At 33.7% G+C, this 22621-nt stretch overlaps 2 protein-coding genes across 5 annotated transcripts in view; one reads left to right on the forward strand and one right to left on the reverse strand.

Moving 5' to 3' along the window:
- The window catches only part of LOC125073822, a 64301-nt gene that overhangs the window by 17300 nt on the left and 24380 nt on the right, over window positions 1-22621 (reverse strand). The window lies entirely within an intron of this gene.
- LOC125073823 lies at window positions 1457-6909 on the forward strand. The gene is made up of 3 exons (XM_047684922.1): window positions 1457-1674; window positions 3773-4162; window positions 4348-6909. Exons 1-3 carry the CDS (start codon window positions 1512-1514, stop codon window positions 4830-4832), a joined length of 1038 nt encoding a protein of 345 aa, XP_047540878.1. The 5' UTR covers window positions 1457-1511; the 3' UTR covers window positions 4833-6909.

The raw sequence follows: 22621 nt of genomic DNA on the forward strand, positions 1-22621 counted from the left end.
AACATTGATACCTCTTTCTTTTGCGTTGGGGATAAAAGGGATAGCACTTTTTTCACTGACTAGATTTTACTAGTCAGAGACAAATTTTGGTTTTGATATTGTGTTCAACAAATTCAGTAGCAATAAATGTTTGATATTATTTAAATTTAACACCCTTAATGATAATATTTATGGTTAAAATGCAAAACCTCATTTGATTAGTATAATATGTTAATATTTTTTTTAAAAACGTTCTATTCAGTTTTGCAAGTTGCCAGTATTTACAAGCACATAAAGGTACGTTAGAGCTAGAACTCTTTCGTGTTTAATTTTTGTTATTTTGATTTCTTTCAGTTAAAGTATAATTGATAACGTAAGTAACGCGTGAATCTTAACCGATGATTGCTGGGTTCAAACCCAGGCAAGCATCGCTGAATTTTCATTTGCTCACATTAAGTTTATATTTCATCGTGTTGCGGTGATGGAAAATTTCGTAAGGATGTGAATGTGTCTAATTTCAATAAATTCCTGCCACACGTGTTTCCACCAACTCGCATTGGAGCAGCGTGGGAGAGGAGGTATTAGCACAGCAATGGAACATGCACATGTTATGTACTTATTACGTTTTTTTCATTGTATTTTATTCTGCATGTTTGAGCAACTGAAAGGGTTTTTGTTTGTGTGACCTTTTGTATTACTTACATGACTATCCATGAGACGTATTACGTCATAGCAATTTAACTTTTTGCTGTCGTAATTCAACGTGAGATGTTATGGAAGGCAGGTAGGAAGCCAAGTAAAAGGTTTTATTAATATACCCCGAAAGCGTTGAATTTGTAAGGCTTTTATAAACGAATTTTTGTTGCCAAATAGGTAGGAGGTATATTACGTAAGTATTCTTGCGTTGACGCACACAGTGCATAATTGTGATGTTATTATTGATATGTATTAAGCGCATTACTTCCATTATTAATAAGGACTTCCTTACTTAATTTGAGTTTAAATATATAATATTATGATAAAGCTTAAATAAGACTAAACTAAGCTTATATTAGCTTAGACTTAAGAATGATACGGATTTGAGTTGAATTAGAACAATAATGAGAACGTGAACAATACCATATTTATATTAAGATTTAAGAATGCCAGAATCGCTACTTCTTTGACCATAGAGTTATTAAAGTATTAAAAAGCAAAATGTATCATGACATTAAATCTGTTTCAAAATACATTGCTTACAATATTCTACGAAGAAGGAACAAAGTTCAATTAGTTCAGTAAAGGTAAGCGAAGTATGAAATATGCTAAAGTAGGGTTGAGCTAGTGTAATAAAAGCGGATAAATCGGCGAGGCGTGTCGCGTTGGCGGAGAGGGGAGCGGGGCGACGAGCGAGGAAGATGGCGATAGACTTGAGCGGTGGCGGGACCGAGCGAGCGGATCGGGCGGGGAGCGAGAAGCGGGCTGAGTTCAGTGCGCCGCCACGCGTCGCTCGTATCGCGCGTTGCCGCTCCCGCTAGCGCATCCGCTCCGCTATGAAGGTGAAAGTCAAAGGCGCCCGTGCCAAAAACATGGACAAGCTGATCGCGGCAGTCCAAGCCCGCGAGTGCTTGTGGGACAAAAGTTACAGAGGGCACAGAAATCGGTTCAAGTTGGAGCGTTATTGGAACGAAGTGGCCACGGAAGTTGGGACCACTAGTGAGTATTGAAGGTGAACGGCCTGCGAGCGCGGCCATATTTGATGGCGCCATTTGTTGTTGTTGCGCGCAAGTCGACGCGCATTCGACTAGATAAGCCGGCGCGTTGCACTGACTTGGCGCTAGTTCCGCCCAAGATTATAAAATATAGATAAAAGGGATGTACCTATATATGCACCTGGATGACAAAAAAGGACAAATAACTGACATTTATATTGAATATTACTATAAACTTAAATTAAACAAGAATAAATGCCAAATCAAATAATAATTCATAATATTATCCGGTAAAAAAGAATATACAAATACAATAATTAAATTCCTAAGCCATGCATAGTTTAAACTTATGATAATTACTTCAACTCAAAACATTTATAACTAATTATTACTTTGAATAATTTAACGCCTAGAAAATAATGGGTGTCTCACCTTACACTCGATTTCCCGTGAGTTATACTTCGAGGACAGTTTTTCTTTAAAATATTTCTATTCTGCATATAATTTGGTGCAAAATAAATTAGATATCGCGACTAAATATTTAGGCTGCCCGAAGTTAACCAGACATCTATCACTAGACACAACCAGACTCTAATATTAAGTAAGGCGCGCCTAACGTCATACTTCCGAAGCTCAAAATTACAATGACTTTTTATGTATTTCAAATGTTGGAAAAGAGTAATTACTGTTTTTTTCACTACATTTAGAACCAGTAGTTTTACTTTTAACATAGATTTGTTTATTGTATTTAAAAGTGCTTGTAAAAGCCTACTCGAATAAAGTAGGTATATTCTGATTTGGTAAAGTAAAATGTTATTACTCTTTTTGATGAAAATGAATATTCTTTATACTAATTAATATTTAATATATTATGGGGCATAGTGTGACTATCTCGTAATAATATCTTGTCGCGTTATTTTCTGTGACCATTATAAGTTGTACAATGCGTCCATTATTTATTTCATGTCTACTAGACATAATTAATAGTATTCTATGTTATAAAGTGGTCAGGTTATTAAGTTTCTATGTATTTAAGTTTGATGTAGGAAGTAAGCTTCGAAATTACTCATCCGATTTCATAAATTGTTTCACTAATATTTAGAATGTACCCTTCTGGATTGACATAGGATATTTTACCCCTTTAAAATAAAAGGGGTTTTCTTGGAGATCATAATTGCAACGTAAGTGTAAGTCTTACAAACGCTTTTTTAATACATATATATATAAAAGCGTTTATAAGACTCACGTATAAATACAAGAAACTGTGTAGAGCTTAAAAAAATGTAAAAATGTCCGCGACAACGTATATTATATGTTATGGTTTATTTACAAATTGATAAAATTTAAATAAAATATATTAAAAACTTACTAGAATATTTGTACAATATACAGGCAAGTTCAGCCGGTAAACAATAGTATCTCACATGATATGATGTTAGTAAATTATGATATATTTTCTTTTAGAAAATGCTATATATAATATAATAATAGGTAATAAAATATTGAAAATATATACATTTATACATAACCACAATTCCTGAAAAAAATACCCTGCTGAGTATTTTTCGCCCGTTCTCAGGTTTGAGATATTTCTTTCCGAATCGACGTTAATTTTTTATATTTAATTAAAACAATGCTTTGATTTAAGTGTTAAAATTTCTGGTCTTGAAAATATTGTTTTAACACATAATTAGTTTAATTTATTCATCGAGGATTTTTTTGGAAATATAACGAAACAAGATATCTATGATTTGCCCATTATCAAAAAACTAGTAAGAAGAATAGGATTATTTTTTAATTGAATTATTCAGATTAAGTCCTTCTGTCCGTGAAACCGTGCGCTCGTTTTACCTAATTGCTAACAACTCATTAAAATGTAACAATTAATCACCATTGCAAGTAGAGCAATTATTATAAATTCCTTAATTAAATCAGAGACATAAAAAGTATGTATGTACAAATCAAAATTAAGGTAAAACGTAGTGGAAGCAGTTCTTTATAATTTTCTTTATTCTTTCTCTTTCTAGGGGTATAAGATATAGTAGTAAAACATTATATTTTGTCATGAATGGAAACATAAAACGTAATTCTTTTTTTTCCAGGTTTAAATTGCAGAAAGAGATGGAAGAACCTCAAAGATCAATGTCGAAAAGAAATGAAGAAAAATCCCAACGAATCCGAATGGCCGCATTTCCAAAAATTAAAATTCATTCATCACCAATTTTTAGCGGAGGATGAGGAAGGCGATGATGACACAACAGATGAAGTATTCAATTCTCTCGATGAATCTATAAAACGGCCAAAACTTGGCTATACAATGAGGAAGAAATTACTCATGAACAAAAGGAGAACAATAGATGTTGATATGAACAAATTGATTGAATTAGTCCAAGTGCGGGATATTATATGGAATAGACAATTAAAAGGACATCACAATTGGTACAAATTAGATGAAAGCTGGAAGGAGATTTCTCGAGAATTAGGAGTTACGCGTAAGTTTCATGATACTCTATGTCTTGTTATTTCAGACGTTATAATATATTCAAAAGTAGATGATGTTGTTTTACATAAATTTTTAAAAACTAAAGTAAATACAGGACTAACAAATGAAATATTCTACACGAACTAGAAGTATAAAACATAATTGTTACATTTAAACCAGTTTAATTTTTTACAGGAGACGAAGCGAGATTGAAATGGAAATATCTACGAGATCAAGCAAGGAAAGAAGTTCGTAAACAAGGATCAGAATGGGAATACCTACCGAAACTCCAATTTCTTACAAATCAGTTTAACGATTACGAAGGCAACGATACTGCTGATGATCACTTCAATCAGGACACAGACTTCGATACGACCGCTGATCAGAGTAGCAGCTACTATATCGAGCCACCAACAAACGAAGTTAGCGTCAAAGATGATGAATTCGATGAATTTGACACGAAACCAATAATTATGGAGACTGATTTTTACGACGATGACGATGAAGCTCAAAAGAGCATTGGCAATAGTAATGATGTTCCAGAAGTAGCCAAAGATGAGGATATAGGTTTCTTCAACAGTCTTATACCGCATGTTAAAAAACTGGGGCCAGCTAAGAAGTTAATGTTGAGGATGAAGATCCAAGAACTAGTGTATAATACGGTTTATAACGAAACCTAGGACCGGCTTAATAAAGAAGACCTAGGGGTGCTTCTTTTGAACAATTTATAAACATAAATCTTCTCTAAACAGAAAAGTGGAAAACAGTTTTATCTAAATATAATCACTTACAGAACGGTAGGTTGAAGTGTTAGACAAAGTTGTAGTGGATTGTTGGTTTCTTGAGATTTTTAATAGGTATTTGAATCGACTTTGCTTGACTTTACTCCTTGACGTATGTCATACTATTGTTGTTTATTGATAAGACCATTAATCAAGAGTTCATCATCAGAACAATATAATGTTATTACGTAAAAACAAAATATTAAAATGTTTATAAAAACTAATATTCTGCAATATATAACCGATGTAAGAGAAAACAACAGCTTAAGTATAGAATTTTCTGTGTTATTTCATCATATACTATAATAGGTGGTTAATCGCTTATAATAGAATTATTGAAAGTTAATCAATAGTTTATTGATTAATGATAAATAAAAAGGGGAAGCCGATATTATATGTAGATTGTTATATTTTAGACTACTCTTAAAATAAGTGTCTTATTTTATTGTCAGAAATAATTTTATCATATTGATTCAACATTTACACATTTGTACATAAATCTATGAATAACATTGATGTTATGTAACCTCTAGTTTCTGAAATAATGATCAAAGTAAGACTAAATTATCTGAACATCGAACGCTTTTGGTCGTCTATGACGTCATCAGCTGTCCAACCTTGACCTTTCAGATTAAACCAAAATCGAATCACATGATTGATCAGTATTTCAGAAACTGGAGGTAAGATTACTACTACAGAAACATTGAATAGTTTTAGTTATATGTTTGCGATCGATCAGCAATAGACTTTTATTATTTGTAAGATGTGTGGAAGAGGGAAATTAAGAGTACCTAGCAAGAAATAATTGCTACGCCTTTGTTGGTACTGATTGTTACTGTTATAATAATCCTAGCGTATGCTGCGTTGGTTTTCTATTGAAATATTGGCTCGGTATGTTAATTAGAAACTAGGAGTTAGAAAGCTAGATGTAGTAAGTTCATTAGTAGAAATTGTTCCCGATTTTGTTGTATACGATATCTAAGTAAATTTACCAGTAAATTATCCAGGCTCGCCTGATTGTTTACTCGATTAACCGTTATTTCAAACGTCAATGTTTTATATTACTTTGTTTTTGAATGTTACCTGAGTCGATTTAATTATAGAACATGTAGATTCCATGGATAAATGCCATTCAAAAATGGAGATCAAGAAATTAAAAAAATCTAAGGCGAAATATTGCCATTTCATTCTTATGAGTGAAGTTAAAAAAGGATGGCAAATCGGTTAGTCCGTGCTTTTGTTTTAGGTTAGATATTGGGTACCACAAAATCAGGGCCATTGTAAGATATCTTACAACTTTTAGAAATAATTAAAAGACTGTTTATTTTTTAATGCACAAACTTGAACGTAAATATTTTTAGATTTATGATATTTATTTAAAAAAAATTGTCACATATTTAATTACATGTTTATTTAAGTAAGTCTTTACAATGTTTTATTAACAAAAATAAATACACCCCAAAAATTGTTTAAAAACTAAAATACTACCTAACATTTAGCTTCTGTACCTTTTCTCTTTATATTAGTATATTATAAAAAGTAATTCTTTTTTTTTTAATATTTTGTAAAATAATAAAAACTTTTTGGAATAGTATATTTGAGAATTTTGACAGTTCATTTATAGACATGAGTATTTTGATAGAACGATAACTTTAATTATATATCTTATAAGTTTCTTAAAGTATAAATAGCAATAAGATTTTTTTCTCTCTTGTTTTACAAAATATTTTTAAAGCCTCAAACTAATACAATATTGATACTTTTTTCAACATTTAATTACTAGCAAGCATAGAAACAAATGTGGAATATAGTAACAATATTATCTCTGGTTTCTAGAGTTATTATGTAAGGAATATCAAGTTTTTTTATAAATCAGTTTTAGGGTGGGGATATAAAGGCCTGGTGATATAAGAGAAAGAATTGTACAATTTGAACCCTACGCCATATGCTTAGGTACGATCTCATAAGATGCACGTCATTGGCAGCTCGCTGACATTTAAGACGAAGTCTACTACTCACACAACACCACAATATCTGTACGAGTATAAGCCAGGCGAGCTGTTCTGTAACCATCTCAAAATTAACTTGAAACACGGTGTGAAATGTCAGAAGGTGGTATGTGTACTTTAACAATAACAACATTTAAAATATATATCAGAATAATGTATCAACGTAAATCGGTTTTTAATATCGCACGAATGAGATACGAAGCGAATTCTTACAGAATAGCAACGTTAACAGCAATTGCTCGATCAAAAAGAAACAATAATAAATTATATTACGCATAAACTTTGCCAAATGGATGATTTGTGTATTTATTTTAATATAGAAATATTATAACAAATCTTTGATTTAGTTCTTCATTACCTTTAGCATCTAAACCTTTTAATCTGGTCCAGTAAATCATCATAATTATATATGATTCAGATCACTGCAAGAATCAATTATAGTTACAATGTTCGTAGCAGTTCGGTATATTAAATCTACAGTGTTATTCTGTAAGAACTCGCTTCGTTTTTCACTCGTGAAATCTTGATAGCAGACTAGCGGTGATACTCTATTTTGATTCGTTTATTGAGTCTTGTATATAGATTTATAAAATATACGTATAAATCTGTATGCATAAATAAATATATCCAAATTGAAAATAGCTGCTGTATAATGCCACCCCAAACCCAGAGGAATGGTGGCTAGGATGATATCAGCATCTCTGTTGAATCGCTATTCTGATCGTCAGAGCGAAAAATGGACCTGTCCTCCTATCACCAGAGGATTGAAGATTATTTCAACCAGTCAGATATCCTGACATCCCACAATCGTGTTCTATCGATGCATTTCGAGTTTGTTCTTACGTAATAGGTGTACCGAACGTCGTATTATCATTATGATTTATTATTATCGTCTATAGAATGGTCTATTTAAGAAACAATAAAATGTTACTATTAATAATTATGACTTATGATTATTTCTTTCCATTTTATACATTACGTATACTTGCTTGTAATTCTCGTGGTTTAACCATGTTTATTTGATCTTTGATCAAACCCAGTTATACTTAGTATTATTTCTTCCGCTTTGAGTCAGTGAGCCAGTGTAACTTCAGGTACAAGTGACAACTTAAAACCGAGTAAACCGCTTCGTTAAGTAACGCTTTACGGCGCCAGTCTGCTTGGCTTTTCTTTCTCTTACGCATACGGCAGCGGGAGGCAGGCTCCTTTCTCAGTCTAACCCAAAGCGCTAGCTGTATTTCTGACAGTTTAGTTATCATTTCTGTCAGGCGTCCTAAGACACGCATGTCTTTGTTTCATTTTGTTTAAGCTACGTTATTATGTTTTTGAGGAATGGAAATTTTCTTTTGATATTTTAATGACGAGCCCTAAATAAGTAGTGAGCATTAAAAAATTAAGAAAAGGGTACGTCCAGGCTTACCTGCGGTTTTTAATATAATCCGGTAAAAAAACAATTCAAAAGTGCTTGTAAAGATTTGGATAATGTAAATTTTAATTAATTCTATAAAAGGTGGATTCAACAAAGATTTCCGATACGTCAGTGTTGAATGAGATTTGGGAAATTAATCTCTTATACTTTTAAAGTCATATTGTTGAAAATGTTTAAGTAATTCTTAGAATCGTAGCAATATTTTGTAGATCTAATTTTCATATTGCATGTTACTTTGTCAAGTGTGAATGACCCAATGCTTTGGCTATTCGGTTAAATATGCATTGGTAACCATGTATAGAACTATTCACGTTAAATTAGTTATTTTTTAATAAAGTAAACATTACTTAACAAATGTCATCTAAACTATTTTTGTCTGTCTTTACTCTTATTCACCTCACACACACTAAGACATCGTGCAAGCAAGAACATTACACACTCATACTAATGCCAGCCGATATTAATTTGATGTGGAGGGGCGCGCCTTTGTAAGTTATCTATGGATACTAGTGACGGTTTATTTAAAATCAGACTATTTATAATATAGGTGCTAAGTTTTTTATGTATTCATATGTTATCCTACCACGATTATATTATAGAACCGAAATATATTACGTATTTAAGTCACAAGATTAAAAAGCAATATTTATAAATCTTTGGTGATCACCTCCTGACCTATTTTAGCTTCAGTGTTCAGTCTCAAGTTACACTAGCCAACTGTGCAAGACCAATGTAGTTCATATGTGTGTGCGCAAATACAACTATTGTCATAATCCGATGGGATGGAAAATCAGACACGAAATGAAAGAGTTCGGACGCTTAACCATTATTTTTTGTCGGGCTGATAAAAAGCTATTGGGCTTATCGGTTAAATTCTCGGTAACAGCCCAGTCTGGAAATTGGACGTGTGTGCCTGAGCCTTGGAAAGCACGTTGGTCCTGTGCCTAAAATCTTTCCGATCAAGTTAGATGTGCCTAATCGGATTATGAGATTGACATAATAGACAGTACATCTGTGTTTACGCACATATTTCTTAAATATAATAAGCCCTTCTAAGTTAGCTTCTCTCCCTTGAGATTAGGTCGTAGCCGAAATCGATAAGGACGGCATTATTACTATACGAAGGTCACTAATCAAATTTGAGAATAAATTTCCTTATGTATATTAATCTCTTTTATGTGCAAAACTGACCTTACTTCATACATATGCATAAGTATATAACTACTCAAGTCTCAATCATGTGTAACCTTCATACCTCTATTATATAAGGGTCGATTATGACTTAAGAGTCGGTATCAGCGCTTTTGTGAAACTGGGTCAGAGTAAGATACGCCCTTATCTCTTATCATGTCGAGATTTTTGGGAGTCATTGAGGTGTTAATTAATGATACGATTTTAACTGCCAGACTTGGTTTTTCAAAATGCTTATTTCGACATGAGAATATTTCGGCGAATATTACAAGCTACTCGTCACGGCTTTGCATGCTAAGTATAAGGGTTTACTTAAAACGCTTATATCGTAATACATATAAATTTATTGGTTTTAGCAATGCAAGCCAGTAAAGCTCCCAGTCGGCATTTTTTTCCCCAATATCTTCAACCATCAGCTTCATGTTTTACATAAATACACCCAAACGTCCCCCTTAAATCACTCCGTCCATTGGTGAAAACAGTATAAAAAACTGTTGCATGTGTCTCGTCATATTCACAACATCCTAAAAAAAGACCTTCTGGGGTGCCTGTAACCTGGGTTAAGACAGGCCTGCGCAGACTTTAAGCTGCCATGTATTAAGAATTTCTCTAAAGAAAAATCCAATTCGTTTGTATTGGTTTGACCCGGAGTTGAAACCACGACATTAGCATTTGTGGTCGTATGTTCTAGCCAACAGACCAACGAAACACGTAAAACTATAAGAATTATATACTTTTGGATCTTTATCTAGCTTACCAGAAAATTGACTACCAACCACAAACTAAAAGTAATCTTATAAGTCTTTTGACGGCTTTGCTAAGCGCCGAACACTCTCATTAGCTAAAACTAGGTCATTTGGGCTTTTGTAAATAAGGAAAAAAATTGTACGTGACAGATACATACGAAAATATTCATGAAACTTCAAGAAAATGATGCTGAAACAGTTTTTTCTCTAACCGCCATTTGAAATGAGCAGGTATTTAATGGAATTGGAAAATAGGTGACGTTGACCTTTGACGATCCAATCCTATTTCGAAAGCGATCGATTGACAACTTCAATAGAATTGATTGGTTGGTTTACGTTTTTATCTAGTATTCTGAAAATCTTGAGCATGACATCTTTATCAGTGATCGTAAACATTGTTGACTTTATTTTATTCATTATCTAATTGATTTTGTTCTTATTTTTATTTAAGGAAGTGAGATTAATAAATCGTACTTCTGGTGGTAACTAGTTATTCATATTGACAACGATTAAAAGTATAAACATCTCATTAAATGGTCAATTAACTTCTAACCACGTGATCCGAATTATTATGCCTCTGGTGCCTATAGTTACATCATTTAATACAATATTCTCGAAAGTATATTAATGATTTTGAGTTACTTCTATCCACCCTGAGTCCATATGAGATTAATATGTCAGGTTTATTCTGAACAAGTTGTCTCCGGTGCATTAGCGTTTTATGGGTTAGGTGTTAGATATAAAAATGGTCTGTGTCCCTCCTTGTTCAGTAGTTGACATAGCAAGAGCGACAAACAGACCGACAGAGTTCTTTTCATAATTTAAATGCCATGAAAAATTTTCGTAAGTGTCCATATCGTATGTATTATTATATTAACGATTCGTTACTCGCAACCTCAAAAACGATCGGTTCCAGTAGTGGAAATCATGATCGAATCAGAATTTCATAACCGAACTCACTCAACAAACATCTGAATTCAACAATATTTGGTATTCTAAGAAGTACAAGTTTATCCCAATTGCAAATATTTGCGTTTGGATAATTTAAAATGACATGTTGTTTACAATTGAACCCAAACATTTCAGTATTATTGTGTAACGTTAAAACGGAGCGGTAATTGATGACGTTGCTGACAAGTTGTCTATTGATAGCTGTAACATTTCAAAAGCAACTGTTAATTTAAATAATATTAACTTTTGTGCTGTTGCTTGGTGCTGTTGTGTTATGGTTCGAAGGATGAGCCAATTTTTCTAGGTACAAGGGACGTCTTAGGTTGATGACCCATTAACGATGTAAGGAATGATTAATATTCCCGACAGACCACCAACAATTGCCTGGCAGTTAATTTGCCTACTGATAAAAAAGAGTATTATTATAAGTAGCCTTTATATATTACAAGTTGTCGTTTGCGATATCGCCTGCGTTTTAGGGGTTGGTCGTTAGGTGTTAGGCAGATCCTTCCTTAGAGTTCAAGGAAGGACCTAAGCTAATTTTCATTTAATTCGGTTTAGTAATTTGGCTATGAAAGTTCAGATTACGATACAGATTGACGGACAGAGTTACTTTCGGATTTATAATATTAGTATAGATAAGCAGACATTGTATATGCATGTATTTATACCAATATTGAGCGGAATTCATCGTTACAAAAGTGGTTGTGTTGTAGCGCCATCTAGTGGCGAGCTACAACAAAATGGGTAGTACGATAACATGCGCCATATAAATTCTATGTCGAAATTTATTTATATCAATAATATATTTTTATACGACTAAGGTATTTACGATTATGACTAGGGTATGAATGATTTCAGCAGACTAAGTATGTGTTCAATTGTACTCGCATATCTTCTAAGTTACTTACTACTCTTCCACTTACTCACTTGCTTATATTGAATCGATAATTGCGGATTACATTTATTACGTAGAGCTCGCTAAACTCCTCTAGAACTCATATCTATTGTTTTGCTTGAATGCTAAGTGAGTTTGGGTATCAAAGGTACGAGGGATACTAACCTTAGCCGCGCTTTATCGAATAGTTACTTAGTGGTACGTGGTAGCCCATCTGAGTATGGGCTACCCATATTTTTTACAATACAATACAAATATTTTATTATGATACATTATACATCAAACAGGCCCTGTACCCCTAAACTAGGACACCACGTATCATAGGGGCCAGTGAAGTCACTCATCATTGATAACATTTGTTTGAGTTATTATTGAGTTAAAATTTTATGTTTAAATATTTTAACAAAATATAACGAAAAGGAATTTTTAATTCATTATCATCAACATCATAATAATATATGATATAAATATTTTAATCTTTTTTCATTTTTTTTCATTTTTTCTATGGTAACACTAAGGGCCATCATTGGCTACAAAACTAAAAAAAAAACGATTGATAAAGGAGAAAACATTACTGAAATTGTCTTTGCTTATTTACGAATACTTACAAGATTAACTCTGTTTTCTTGATGACGATGACGGCTCAATTGTAATCTCTAGCGTGAAATAAAGATTAATAACTTCGTTAAACCGAGCCAGTGGTTAGAACGCGTGTATCTTAACCGATGATTGCGGGTTCAAGCCCAGGCAAACACCATCGAATTTTCATGTGCTTAATTTATTTTTGTAATTCATCTCGTGCTAGGCGGTCGTGAGTAATCGTGAGCAAGCATGTCCACGATATTCTGCCACATTTGTATCCACCAACCCGCATTGGAGCAGCGTGGTGGAATATGATCCAAACCATCTCCTCAAACGGAGACTAGGTCTTAGCACAGCAGTGGGAAATTTACAGACTGTTAATATTGTATGTTGTAATGGTAATCTTCGAAGATATTTATTGGATTTCAAAAATTTGTTATCTAATAATATAAAATTATCCTTCAGGATGATAGGACATATTTTATCCTGTTATAATAATAGGGGTTTTCTTGGCGGCGAATTTTGTCTAATCTTATTTAAGTCGATGGAGAAATGGTCAAGAGAAAGTTTCTTTGATAGTAATAGAGATGAGAATGCTTTGTACAGATAAATTGTCGAATCTATGAAGATCTGTATAAAAATTTAGCAAAGTCATTGTTAATTCAATAATAATAAATAATTAATATTATTATGTTATACAGGCAAGAGAGTCAGCCGGGTTTCGCTAGTATTGTGTAAAGCGATTCAAAAATAAACTTTATTAATCCTCAGCCATGTAAATTTGTGTTTGATGCACTCGTATATATTTCCCTCAGGTTATTCACCTCGCATTTAAGTAATACCATCAATTACGTTTGGAAAGTTTACTAAAATCGCAGATATGGCTTTAGATTTATATTATTAAGACATCATTCCGTTAATATGTTGTTTTTTTTATGGTTTTTTATGGCGGACGAGCATATAGGCCATGGTGGTAAGTGGTCACCACTGCCCATAGTCAATGGCGAAGTAAGAAATATTAACCATTCCTTACATCGCCAATGCGTCATCAAACTTGGGAACTAAGATGTTATGTCCCTTGTGTCAGTGTAGTTACACTGGCTCACTCACCCTTCAAACCGAAACACAAAAATACTAAGTACAGTTGTTTGGCGGTTGAATATCTGATGAGTGGGTGGTATCCACCCAGACGGGCTTGCACAAATCCCTACAACCAATTTATTTTTATAATTATTTAAGTTTCAGTTTTATTACCAACTATTTTAGTGTAAACGAACAATACTTTCTAAGCGGGCGATGGTATGTGTTTGACGTCTGTATCACTACAAAGCGTATAAAAGCATTTTATTCTTTTATTATTTTTGGTACAGGCAAATATTTGTGAATGAATTAACATTATTCTGAATTCGAAAATTAAAAATCTGCATCATAGAATATTTCAAAAAGATAACATAAACAATAAAACCGCGAATTTAAAATTACTCACTTTGATATGAAAACTGTTAGCTTATTTAAAATAAATCAAAGAATCTATGTTGTATATTTACCTTAGGTAAAAGCATATCAAACAATGAAAGTAGGCAGTAATCGGATATACAAAGCATCTATTCCTTATGTATTCTTTGGATACACTTCAAAAGTTTATTGCTAAGAAAATGAATGCAACCTGAAAGCTAAATAGGTATCTGTGGGCATTCATTATAATTTATTGAACGCGATTGTGGTGTTATGCCATTGAGCAGTGTGATTGTTTTACGGCGTCGGTTTTGGCCGAGTTTCAATCACGCGATGAATCATGGCGCTTCAGCGATCATGATCGCTCCGGATAAAGTGTTTTGTTTATAATTATGATTTAATAGCTATTGTTAATATAAGAATGTTGGTTTTACGTGAAAGATTTTTATTGAAACGTAATTGCGGCTTTGGATAGATAGACTCTTTGTTTCTGCTTAGTTGCATGGGTGGTTTATTATTTTTCCAAGATTTGCCATCCTTCCTGGATGGCAAATAGGTCTCCTTATGGTGGTTACCAACAGACGTTGGTGTTGTAAGATATATTAACTATTCTTAAATCGCCAATACGTCACCAACCTGAGGATCTGAGATGTTAGGTTCCTTAAGATTACAGTGCACAGGCTTAATCACCCTTCAAACCAACACAACAATCCTAATTGTTAGTACTGCTATTTGACGGTAGAACACGTGATGAGTGTACTTACCAAGATAGACTTGCACAAAACCATCATGTAAATTATATACAGCCTTACCAATATATCTCATAAACAGCCTCGTAGGCGTAGTGGGTCTAGTGGCTAGATGTATAAATCCACATATCCCGATGTTCTGGGTTCAACCGCAGGTCGGGCTTATAAAAAGTTGTTTGATTTTGCTTTTAAAGATTCTCAGTAACAGCCAAGAGTCTGAAGTTGAAGCATTTAAAACCGTTGCTTCTATACCTGAACTCTTTCCGGCCGTGTCAGAAGTCTGTCCCTTCGGATTATGAGATTAGGGTAATAGAGAGTCCACCTGTGTATGCACACACTTGTGCATCATAACATATCCCGCGTAGTTGGCTTTTCTCCCTTGAGATTGGAAGCCGTGACCAAAATCGATGAGGAAGACATAATACTGTATCTTCTGCTTTAGAATCTCATTAGTGATAACATCAGAGTTATAAGCAAAACTGACTAGTAGTATGTCATTTGCATTTAACGTAACCCCTTCGTTATGCCTCACCGAGCTCATACTTCTACTGGCAAATACCACAGTTCATATTTGTATTTAATAAGATTGGGATGTAGCTGTTATTGCAGATTAAGATATAAAAACTATTTCTCACACTGATGATTTTTCTCTGACCGATTGCAGCTACAGCCGGACATTCTTAAGCGAGTCTAACTAAATACGCAGGAAAAGTGTGTACGCAATATAAGTGTAGTCTTTATTATGTCACTCGTATAATCTGACGATTCAAAGCTTAGGAGAAATTGCTTTACGGCATTCCGAGATACGGGGATGTAGGCACTGTCAACAGTCTTCGTTCTGCTATTGAATTTCTTTTACTGTTTTTTTAGTCTTTATAAGATATATTTACATTTTACAAAGAAATGATTTTTGATTGCAAGATTTATAGAATTAATAATCTGCGTTTGTACTCTATAAATTGTTGCTAGGGCCTAAAGTTAGTAATTATGTATATATTATATTTATAGGACGTTAGAATAAAAGAAGAAAATTAATATATAAATACATGTCTCTGCAGAAAATGCATTGAATATCGATTTCAATAGAATAACGCAACAATAGACTGTCAGAGTGACAGTGTATCATAATCTTTGACAGCGCGAACAGAAATACCGGTACGTGACTATTGAAACTTGTGCCTTTAAAAACATATGTGTCAAGGGATATAATATAAAGCTGTTATATTATAACTGCGTATTTTGACAGATATATCGTTAAACAGAATAATAAACAAATTAGGTTAATGCTGAATAATTTGCAACGTTTTTTTAAAAGATGAGATTGTCCTTTAAATATCGTGTTTAATTCATTTCGTATCTTACGACTACTGACTTACGGTGATACGCCATTTTGATACGCGTGTCATTTAAATTTTACAATTATTATAGACAATGTATGTAAGAACTTAGTCTTAACTCAGAAATAAAACAATGTTTACTAGGTTTTCTTATATAATTTGATAAGAATTTTAAATAATATTTTACTCGATACGCATTTAAAAAAAAAGTATATATTTCGAGAATTAATTTTCCCGTCATGACGAGTAGGTATCTGTCAATATTCGTGTTAACAGATTAAAAATATAACTTTATAATGTTTAATAGGAAAAGTGACAGAAACTCGTCTATAATATACAGATAATAATTCATATAATATTTAATATAAGGTAATACATTCAAATTGAGTCTTACATATCGCATACCACATTCTGTCATTTTACACTTGTGTTCTTCGGTGAAAATCGAGTCTCTTCTTACAGAATACCTCTACTGGTAAAGCGACGCTCAATCATAATCATGTTTTTATTAGTGTGGTATAATCATGATGGGTGAAGAAAAAATGTCCCTGATGAAACTGCCACATGAATATCACTCCTCATTTAAGCAGCGTGGTGGTATTAGATAAGCCTTCTCCTCAAGATTACCATCTGACTTGGTAGTAGGGCCTTGGTATACTTGGTAGTTATTTGCCACCATATTGGCCATACTTATTATTTTTGTGTTCCGGTTTGTGTCAGTGTAACTACATGCACAAGGGTCATAACATCTTAGTTCCCAAAGTAGGTGGCGCATTGGTGATGCAAAGAATGGTTAATATTTCTTACAGTGCTAATAACTGAGGGCGGTGGTGACCACTTAACATCAGGTCGCCCATTTGCCGGTCCGACTACATATGACATAAAAAGAGGCCTTATTTTACCAGCTGGATATCGACAGACTATTACTTTTTTCATGCAACAAAATAAACACTTGAAAACCTTTTTTTTTAACTGTCTCATTTATACTCGTCTGTTTATTCTATCAAACTGCTATCAAGAAAGTTACTATGACTATAAAAGTGTATGACGGGTTATTTTTAGCGTGAGTGACGTAACACCATGATACTCCAAGCATTCCTTTAAAACAAATCGATAACGTAAAAAATCCGACCTCCACTAAACGAGAAACCAAATCAAAGTGTAATATAAACATATAAACAGTCAGACGGCCTTGCTTTACACTAATAACACATTGTTTACTAAACGCCGTGTCTTGGAAAGTTACGAGAGATATTAAAATTAACCCATTATGTAGATAATAAAAATTTTTGTTACATGAGTTTGCATTTTGCAATATTTTATCTTTCTGAAGTTCATATTTTCTTTATTTTCAGGGCTACGAAATACGTTCTGAACGTGTTACGTTTTATTGATTTGATCGTAAGACGAACGCAATCTTGCAAGTTTTAATTGTGTTTTTTTACCATCTTCCGGACTATAATAAATTTCCAGCCATTGTTTCTAAATCTCATATTCTACCAAGCAGCAATACTTAGTATTATTGTATTCCGATTTGAAGGGTGAGTGAGCCAGTGTAATTCCAGGTATAAGGGACATAACATCTTAGGCCAATGTCTATGAGCGGTGAGGACAACTCACCATCAGTTGTAACAAACGCTCCTCCGCCTACTTATAAAGTAAAAAAAAAAGCTGCTTCAAGTCGGTTGATAGACATAGATAAATTAATTCAACACGTGTATTTCTTCACGATGTGTGTCTACACCGCTGAGCTGTCAATAAATTATCACGTATAACTAGGTATATGATAGTAGCTTGGCCGGGCTTGAACCCGCAATCTTTGGTTGAGTCATGTGCTCCAGAGCCATCACGCTGAACATGTGTTAAATAGAAATAAAAACCAGTTCGTGATTAAGAAATTTTAATAATGATTTAGATAGGATCGAAAAACGCCGAGTTTTAGTAGCTAAAAGACAAAAGTAACGTTTTTGAGATCATAAAATAAGATAAATTTGACATATTTAATAATAAAAGAACCAAGTGTTAGTCACGCGTGTCTGCTATTTTTGTGTCGATATAAATACTCACGCAACTGGAGCGGGCCGTGTCCCTTAGGATTCCGTTGATATAATATTATATTAATAAATATTCTTGGTCAGCAATAGTTGTAATGTACCAAAAGATCTTTTGTTACTTAATTTTTCATATTTATTCGACTTTTCTCATTTATAAGTGGTATTTTCTTAAGTACACAATAAGTTTTGTTATGTAATATTTTCGATATTAAATAGAACTTATGTTCGTCTGGGAAGGTACGACCCACTTGTCAGATATTCCACCGTCAAACAGCAATATTTAGTATTGTTGTGCTCCGGTTTTAAGGGTCTCAAGCAGAGCCGGACCGTAAGTTTAGGGGGCCTTGGGCTAACACTACTTACTTACTTTACCCGAGACATATTTGATCGTACACTTGAATTAAATGGGTTTGATTAACTGCAGGACTGGCAGGGCTGTTTAATTTAATAAAGATGCGGATTCTTTCGCATTTTCGTCTAAAATTCTTTGCTAGTACCTGTTTGTTTCAAAACGAAGGCCTCCGAATTATAAATGTCTTACATTTAAGGCTGTGTTCTTATATGTAATTCTGAAAATGTTCGATTTTGTACGGAAATAATTCGATTTAATAATAGTTGTGTGCTCAAATATAACATCAAAACATGCCTTAATAACATAACCAAAACTTACTCTTAACCTATTCTTTTTAACCGAATATACGCATTCTTATTTTAAAATTAACACACACATTAACATTTTATGTAAGCAACATAAGCATTCTTATTTTAAAACGCACGTTGTCATCCAATTAACGGAATTATTGTTATTGATAAAATCATAAAATTCACTGGACGGAAAAAAACAATCGAATTTAGGTCATGTGCATAGTGACCTGCCGTTTCGTGCTTAATCGTGTAAATACGATGCAGGTAAGCCGATTACGTGTCGAAGTCGACTAGTTTTTATGTCATTGAGTTTTCATTTGAAATATTTTGTTGTACAATAGAAAACGTACTTGCCTCACTATTTCAGCATTTTATTTCATTACATTTAGGAGTTTATTTAAAAGATTGAAACGTATACAACAACGATATCCACGATTTGAAGAAGATACACTTGGTGGTAGAGTTTTTTGCTTTCCCGTCTGGATAGCTACCATCCACTCGTCATATATTCTAGCGCCCAGCATCAATGCTTAGTATCGTTGTGCTTCGGTTCGGTTTGAAGGGAGAAATACTAAACAAATGTAACTACAGACTAGGCACGTAACATCTGGGAACTATCCAAAGTTCAGTGGCACATTAGCTATGCAAGAAATGGTTAAAATGCTATAAAAAAGATGTCTATTTGAATCACAAGCACAGCTCGATGGCGAAGGAAAACATTACGAGAACCTGTAAGTATCGGATGAAAACCTGCACACATATCCACCAAATTGGATCAGCGTGGAATTAACTCTAAACAATTTAAAGAACATAAGTCCTTAATAGTGGTAAATACAATTTTACAGTTTATTTTATACAATGGATAGTAAAGTTTGTATTCATCATCCTGATCAATCAGGTTTGGAATTTGTTCCACTACGATGCTCCATTTCGGGTCAGTTGATTTAACATTGATCAGATTCTCTTCCAACGCTTCTGTACTGTCAAGTTTTCACAATATAGATTATAAACACAAACACACACACAATATATTATTTTTATTGACTCTTTCTTATTTTATATATGGATCAACGACACAATTTTTTCATAGGTTTCGTATAAATAATGGGTATCTGATATTTGTTCCTGCTGAAGACTCAGAAATGTATAATGACTTACCTTTACCTACGATTAAACTATATATATATAACATACAATATTCATGTGATTAAACCATTAGATTATCTCGGCTCTCATAAATTATTCAATAATGATAAATAAATAAATATGATTATGCTAATATAAATGTCTCCAGAACGAAGTCATGCGTTAGCGAACAAAGGTTACTGACGTATCTCAGTTATGGCCGGTTCTTCTCCTTAGAATCTGCCATCCGTACCGGTGGTAGCTTCACTTAATATAGTTATTCAAAAGTGCTTGTAATAGCCTACTTGAATAAAGTATATTTTGATTTTTTAATTGGGTTTTTCTATTAAAAATTCTTAGTATCAGAACGGAGTCTTGCATTTGGAAATGTATACAATCCTGTGCCTCGAAAATGACTGAAAGCCATTGGTCCTGTCTTGTCTTGTCTTGCATAGTTGGATGGTCTCCCTTGAGATTTGCCACCGTAGCCGAAATCGGTCAGGATTTATTAAGGACATTATTAAGTATCATGCCGAGCGATCGAATAGCATGCGCTATAACCAAGACTTACTATTACTACCGTAACACAAAAATTCCATATAGAGTAGTTTTTATGTAAATCCAGCATTAAACAATTAAATAACCTTGTATCATCGTGCATCGTAACTGATGATTGCCAGTTCAAACCCAGCAAGTACCACTGAATTTTTCACTTTAATTTGTGTTTATAATTCAACTCGTGCTTGGCGGTGTAGGAAAACATCGTGAGGAAACCATCCACCCACCCACATTGGAGCAACGTGCTTGAATAAGCTTCGAAACCTTTTCCTCCAAGGTAGATCATCACCTTAGCCCACTAGTGGGACATTTACGGGTTATTACAATACTTTACACAATGATTCTGATCCGTGCAGAAGACAGATCGCAAAGATTTTATTGGGTAAGAACATAAATCTAAGAAAAATTCTAAGACCTTGCGAAGTTAATAAAAACGCAAAATACTCGTAATTAAATTTCCATAAAATTAATCTCGTAATATAAATATAATATATTATGAAATGACACATAAAACAAATAATAGAACAGACACATGGTTTGAAAATCAGATATAAAATTAATACAAACGTTCTACAGAGGTTATTAAACTTAACGACTTGGTTCAAATGGATAATACACATAGTTCGGCCTACATTCTCGCGGTCTATTCTTGATGTCTCGGTTTGAAATAGTTCGTCTGAGTAGCCACATATCCTCTGAAAGGGCATCTATGCGTGATATAAATAGACACGTGAATATTATATATTAAGCTACAAGTATAAGAAATAGATTGTTCGTGTCCCGATCGAGTGCCGAGTGCACTAGGCTAGAGCATCTCCACCGCTCTGTTAACTCTAGTTTGGTGGACACGTATTCCCATAGATAGTTAGGTTGTAGGAAATCTATAGGAAAATTTCATACGTCACTAATCAAAATATGTTTTATTCAAGTAGGCTCATAAAAGCGCCTTTTAATTGTCATGTTACAGTGTTGAACGGAACGTAAAGCTACCACCACCACCGGTTTGGAATGTAGATTCTATAGATAGAAGAACCTGCAAGAAACTCAGTAATTACTCTTTTCCACTTTTTTAATTATATATTTCAGTAAAGTACAATTAAATATATATCCCGCCTAGAAATCCATAAATACAAGCCCAAGTTTTTTATTATCTTGAATATAATCTTGTATTGAGTAATATGCCGTATTTATCAATGTTTTTTTGACATGAGCTTTAAATTTCTTAATAGGCTAAGTTCGAAATAGCCGTGGAATGTTGGTATAGAAACGAATACCGTGCCCTGAAGTTGGAAACTAGGTGTTAGTGTACCTATTCTCCTCGTGTCTGATATCTCGTGGCAATCATTGTCACCGTTTCTTTGAAATGTCTCTAATGTCTAACGATAGTGATCGTTACCTGTTGGTAAGTGGTCATCGAAAATTGGTTCATTTGACTGCACCCCTACCATGCCATAAAAATATAAAGACAGTGTTTCTTCAGGATTCTAACTTGCCGTCTTCAGTTGATATAAGTATTTTGTTGATTTTATATAACACTGGGCAATTCTGGCTCTAAGATATTTCCAAAAACTGATTATCAGATATTAAACATAACTAACTGCAGTTAAAATATCTAGATGGTAGAGGTGTTTGTAAAAACATACTTGTAGTTTTTTTTTTTATGTCAAAAGGTGGCAAACGTGCAGGAGGATCACCTGATGGATAGTGACTACCACCGCCCATGGACATCTGCAACACCGGGGGGCTTGCAGGTGCGTTGCCGGCCTTTCAGGAAAGAGTACGCTCTTTTCTTGAAGGTTCCCAAGTCGTATCGGTTCGGAAAAACCTCCGGCGAAAGCGAAAGTTACTTAAATTCGAACACACTTGCAATCACCATCCCTTTAAACATTCAAAGACAATTAAAATCATATTGATTAATAGTATACCCTAGTCCCAGCGACAACTACCACGCAGCAATA

The sequence above is a fragment of the Vanessa atalanta genome, chromosome 25 (genome assembly GCF_905147765.1).
Source record: "Vanessa atalanta chromosome 25, ilVanAtal1.2, whole genome shotgun sequence".
Classification (NCBI taxonomy): Eukaryota; Metazoa; Arthropoda; class Insecta; order Lepidoptera; family Nymphalidae; genus Vanessa; species Vanessa atalanta.

What these genes read in the sequence shown, in the direction of transcription:
- LOC125073823 (XM_047684922.1), top strand. Translation starts at nt 1,512, where the DNA reads ATGAAGGTGAAAGTCAAAGGCGCCCGTGCCAAAAACATGGACAAGCTG. An exon ending in CACGGAAGTTGGGACCACTA is followed by an intron (nt 1,675 to 3,772) that starts GTGAGTATTGAA and finishes TTTTTTTTCCAG; the next exon opens with GTTTAAATTGCAGAAAGAGA. An exon ending in TCGAGAATTAGGAGTTACGC is followed by an intron (nt 4,163 to 4,347) that starts GTAAGTTTCATG and finishes AATTTTTTACAG; the next exon opens with GAGACGAAGCGAGATTGAAA.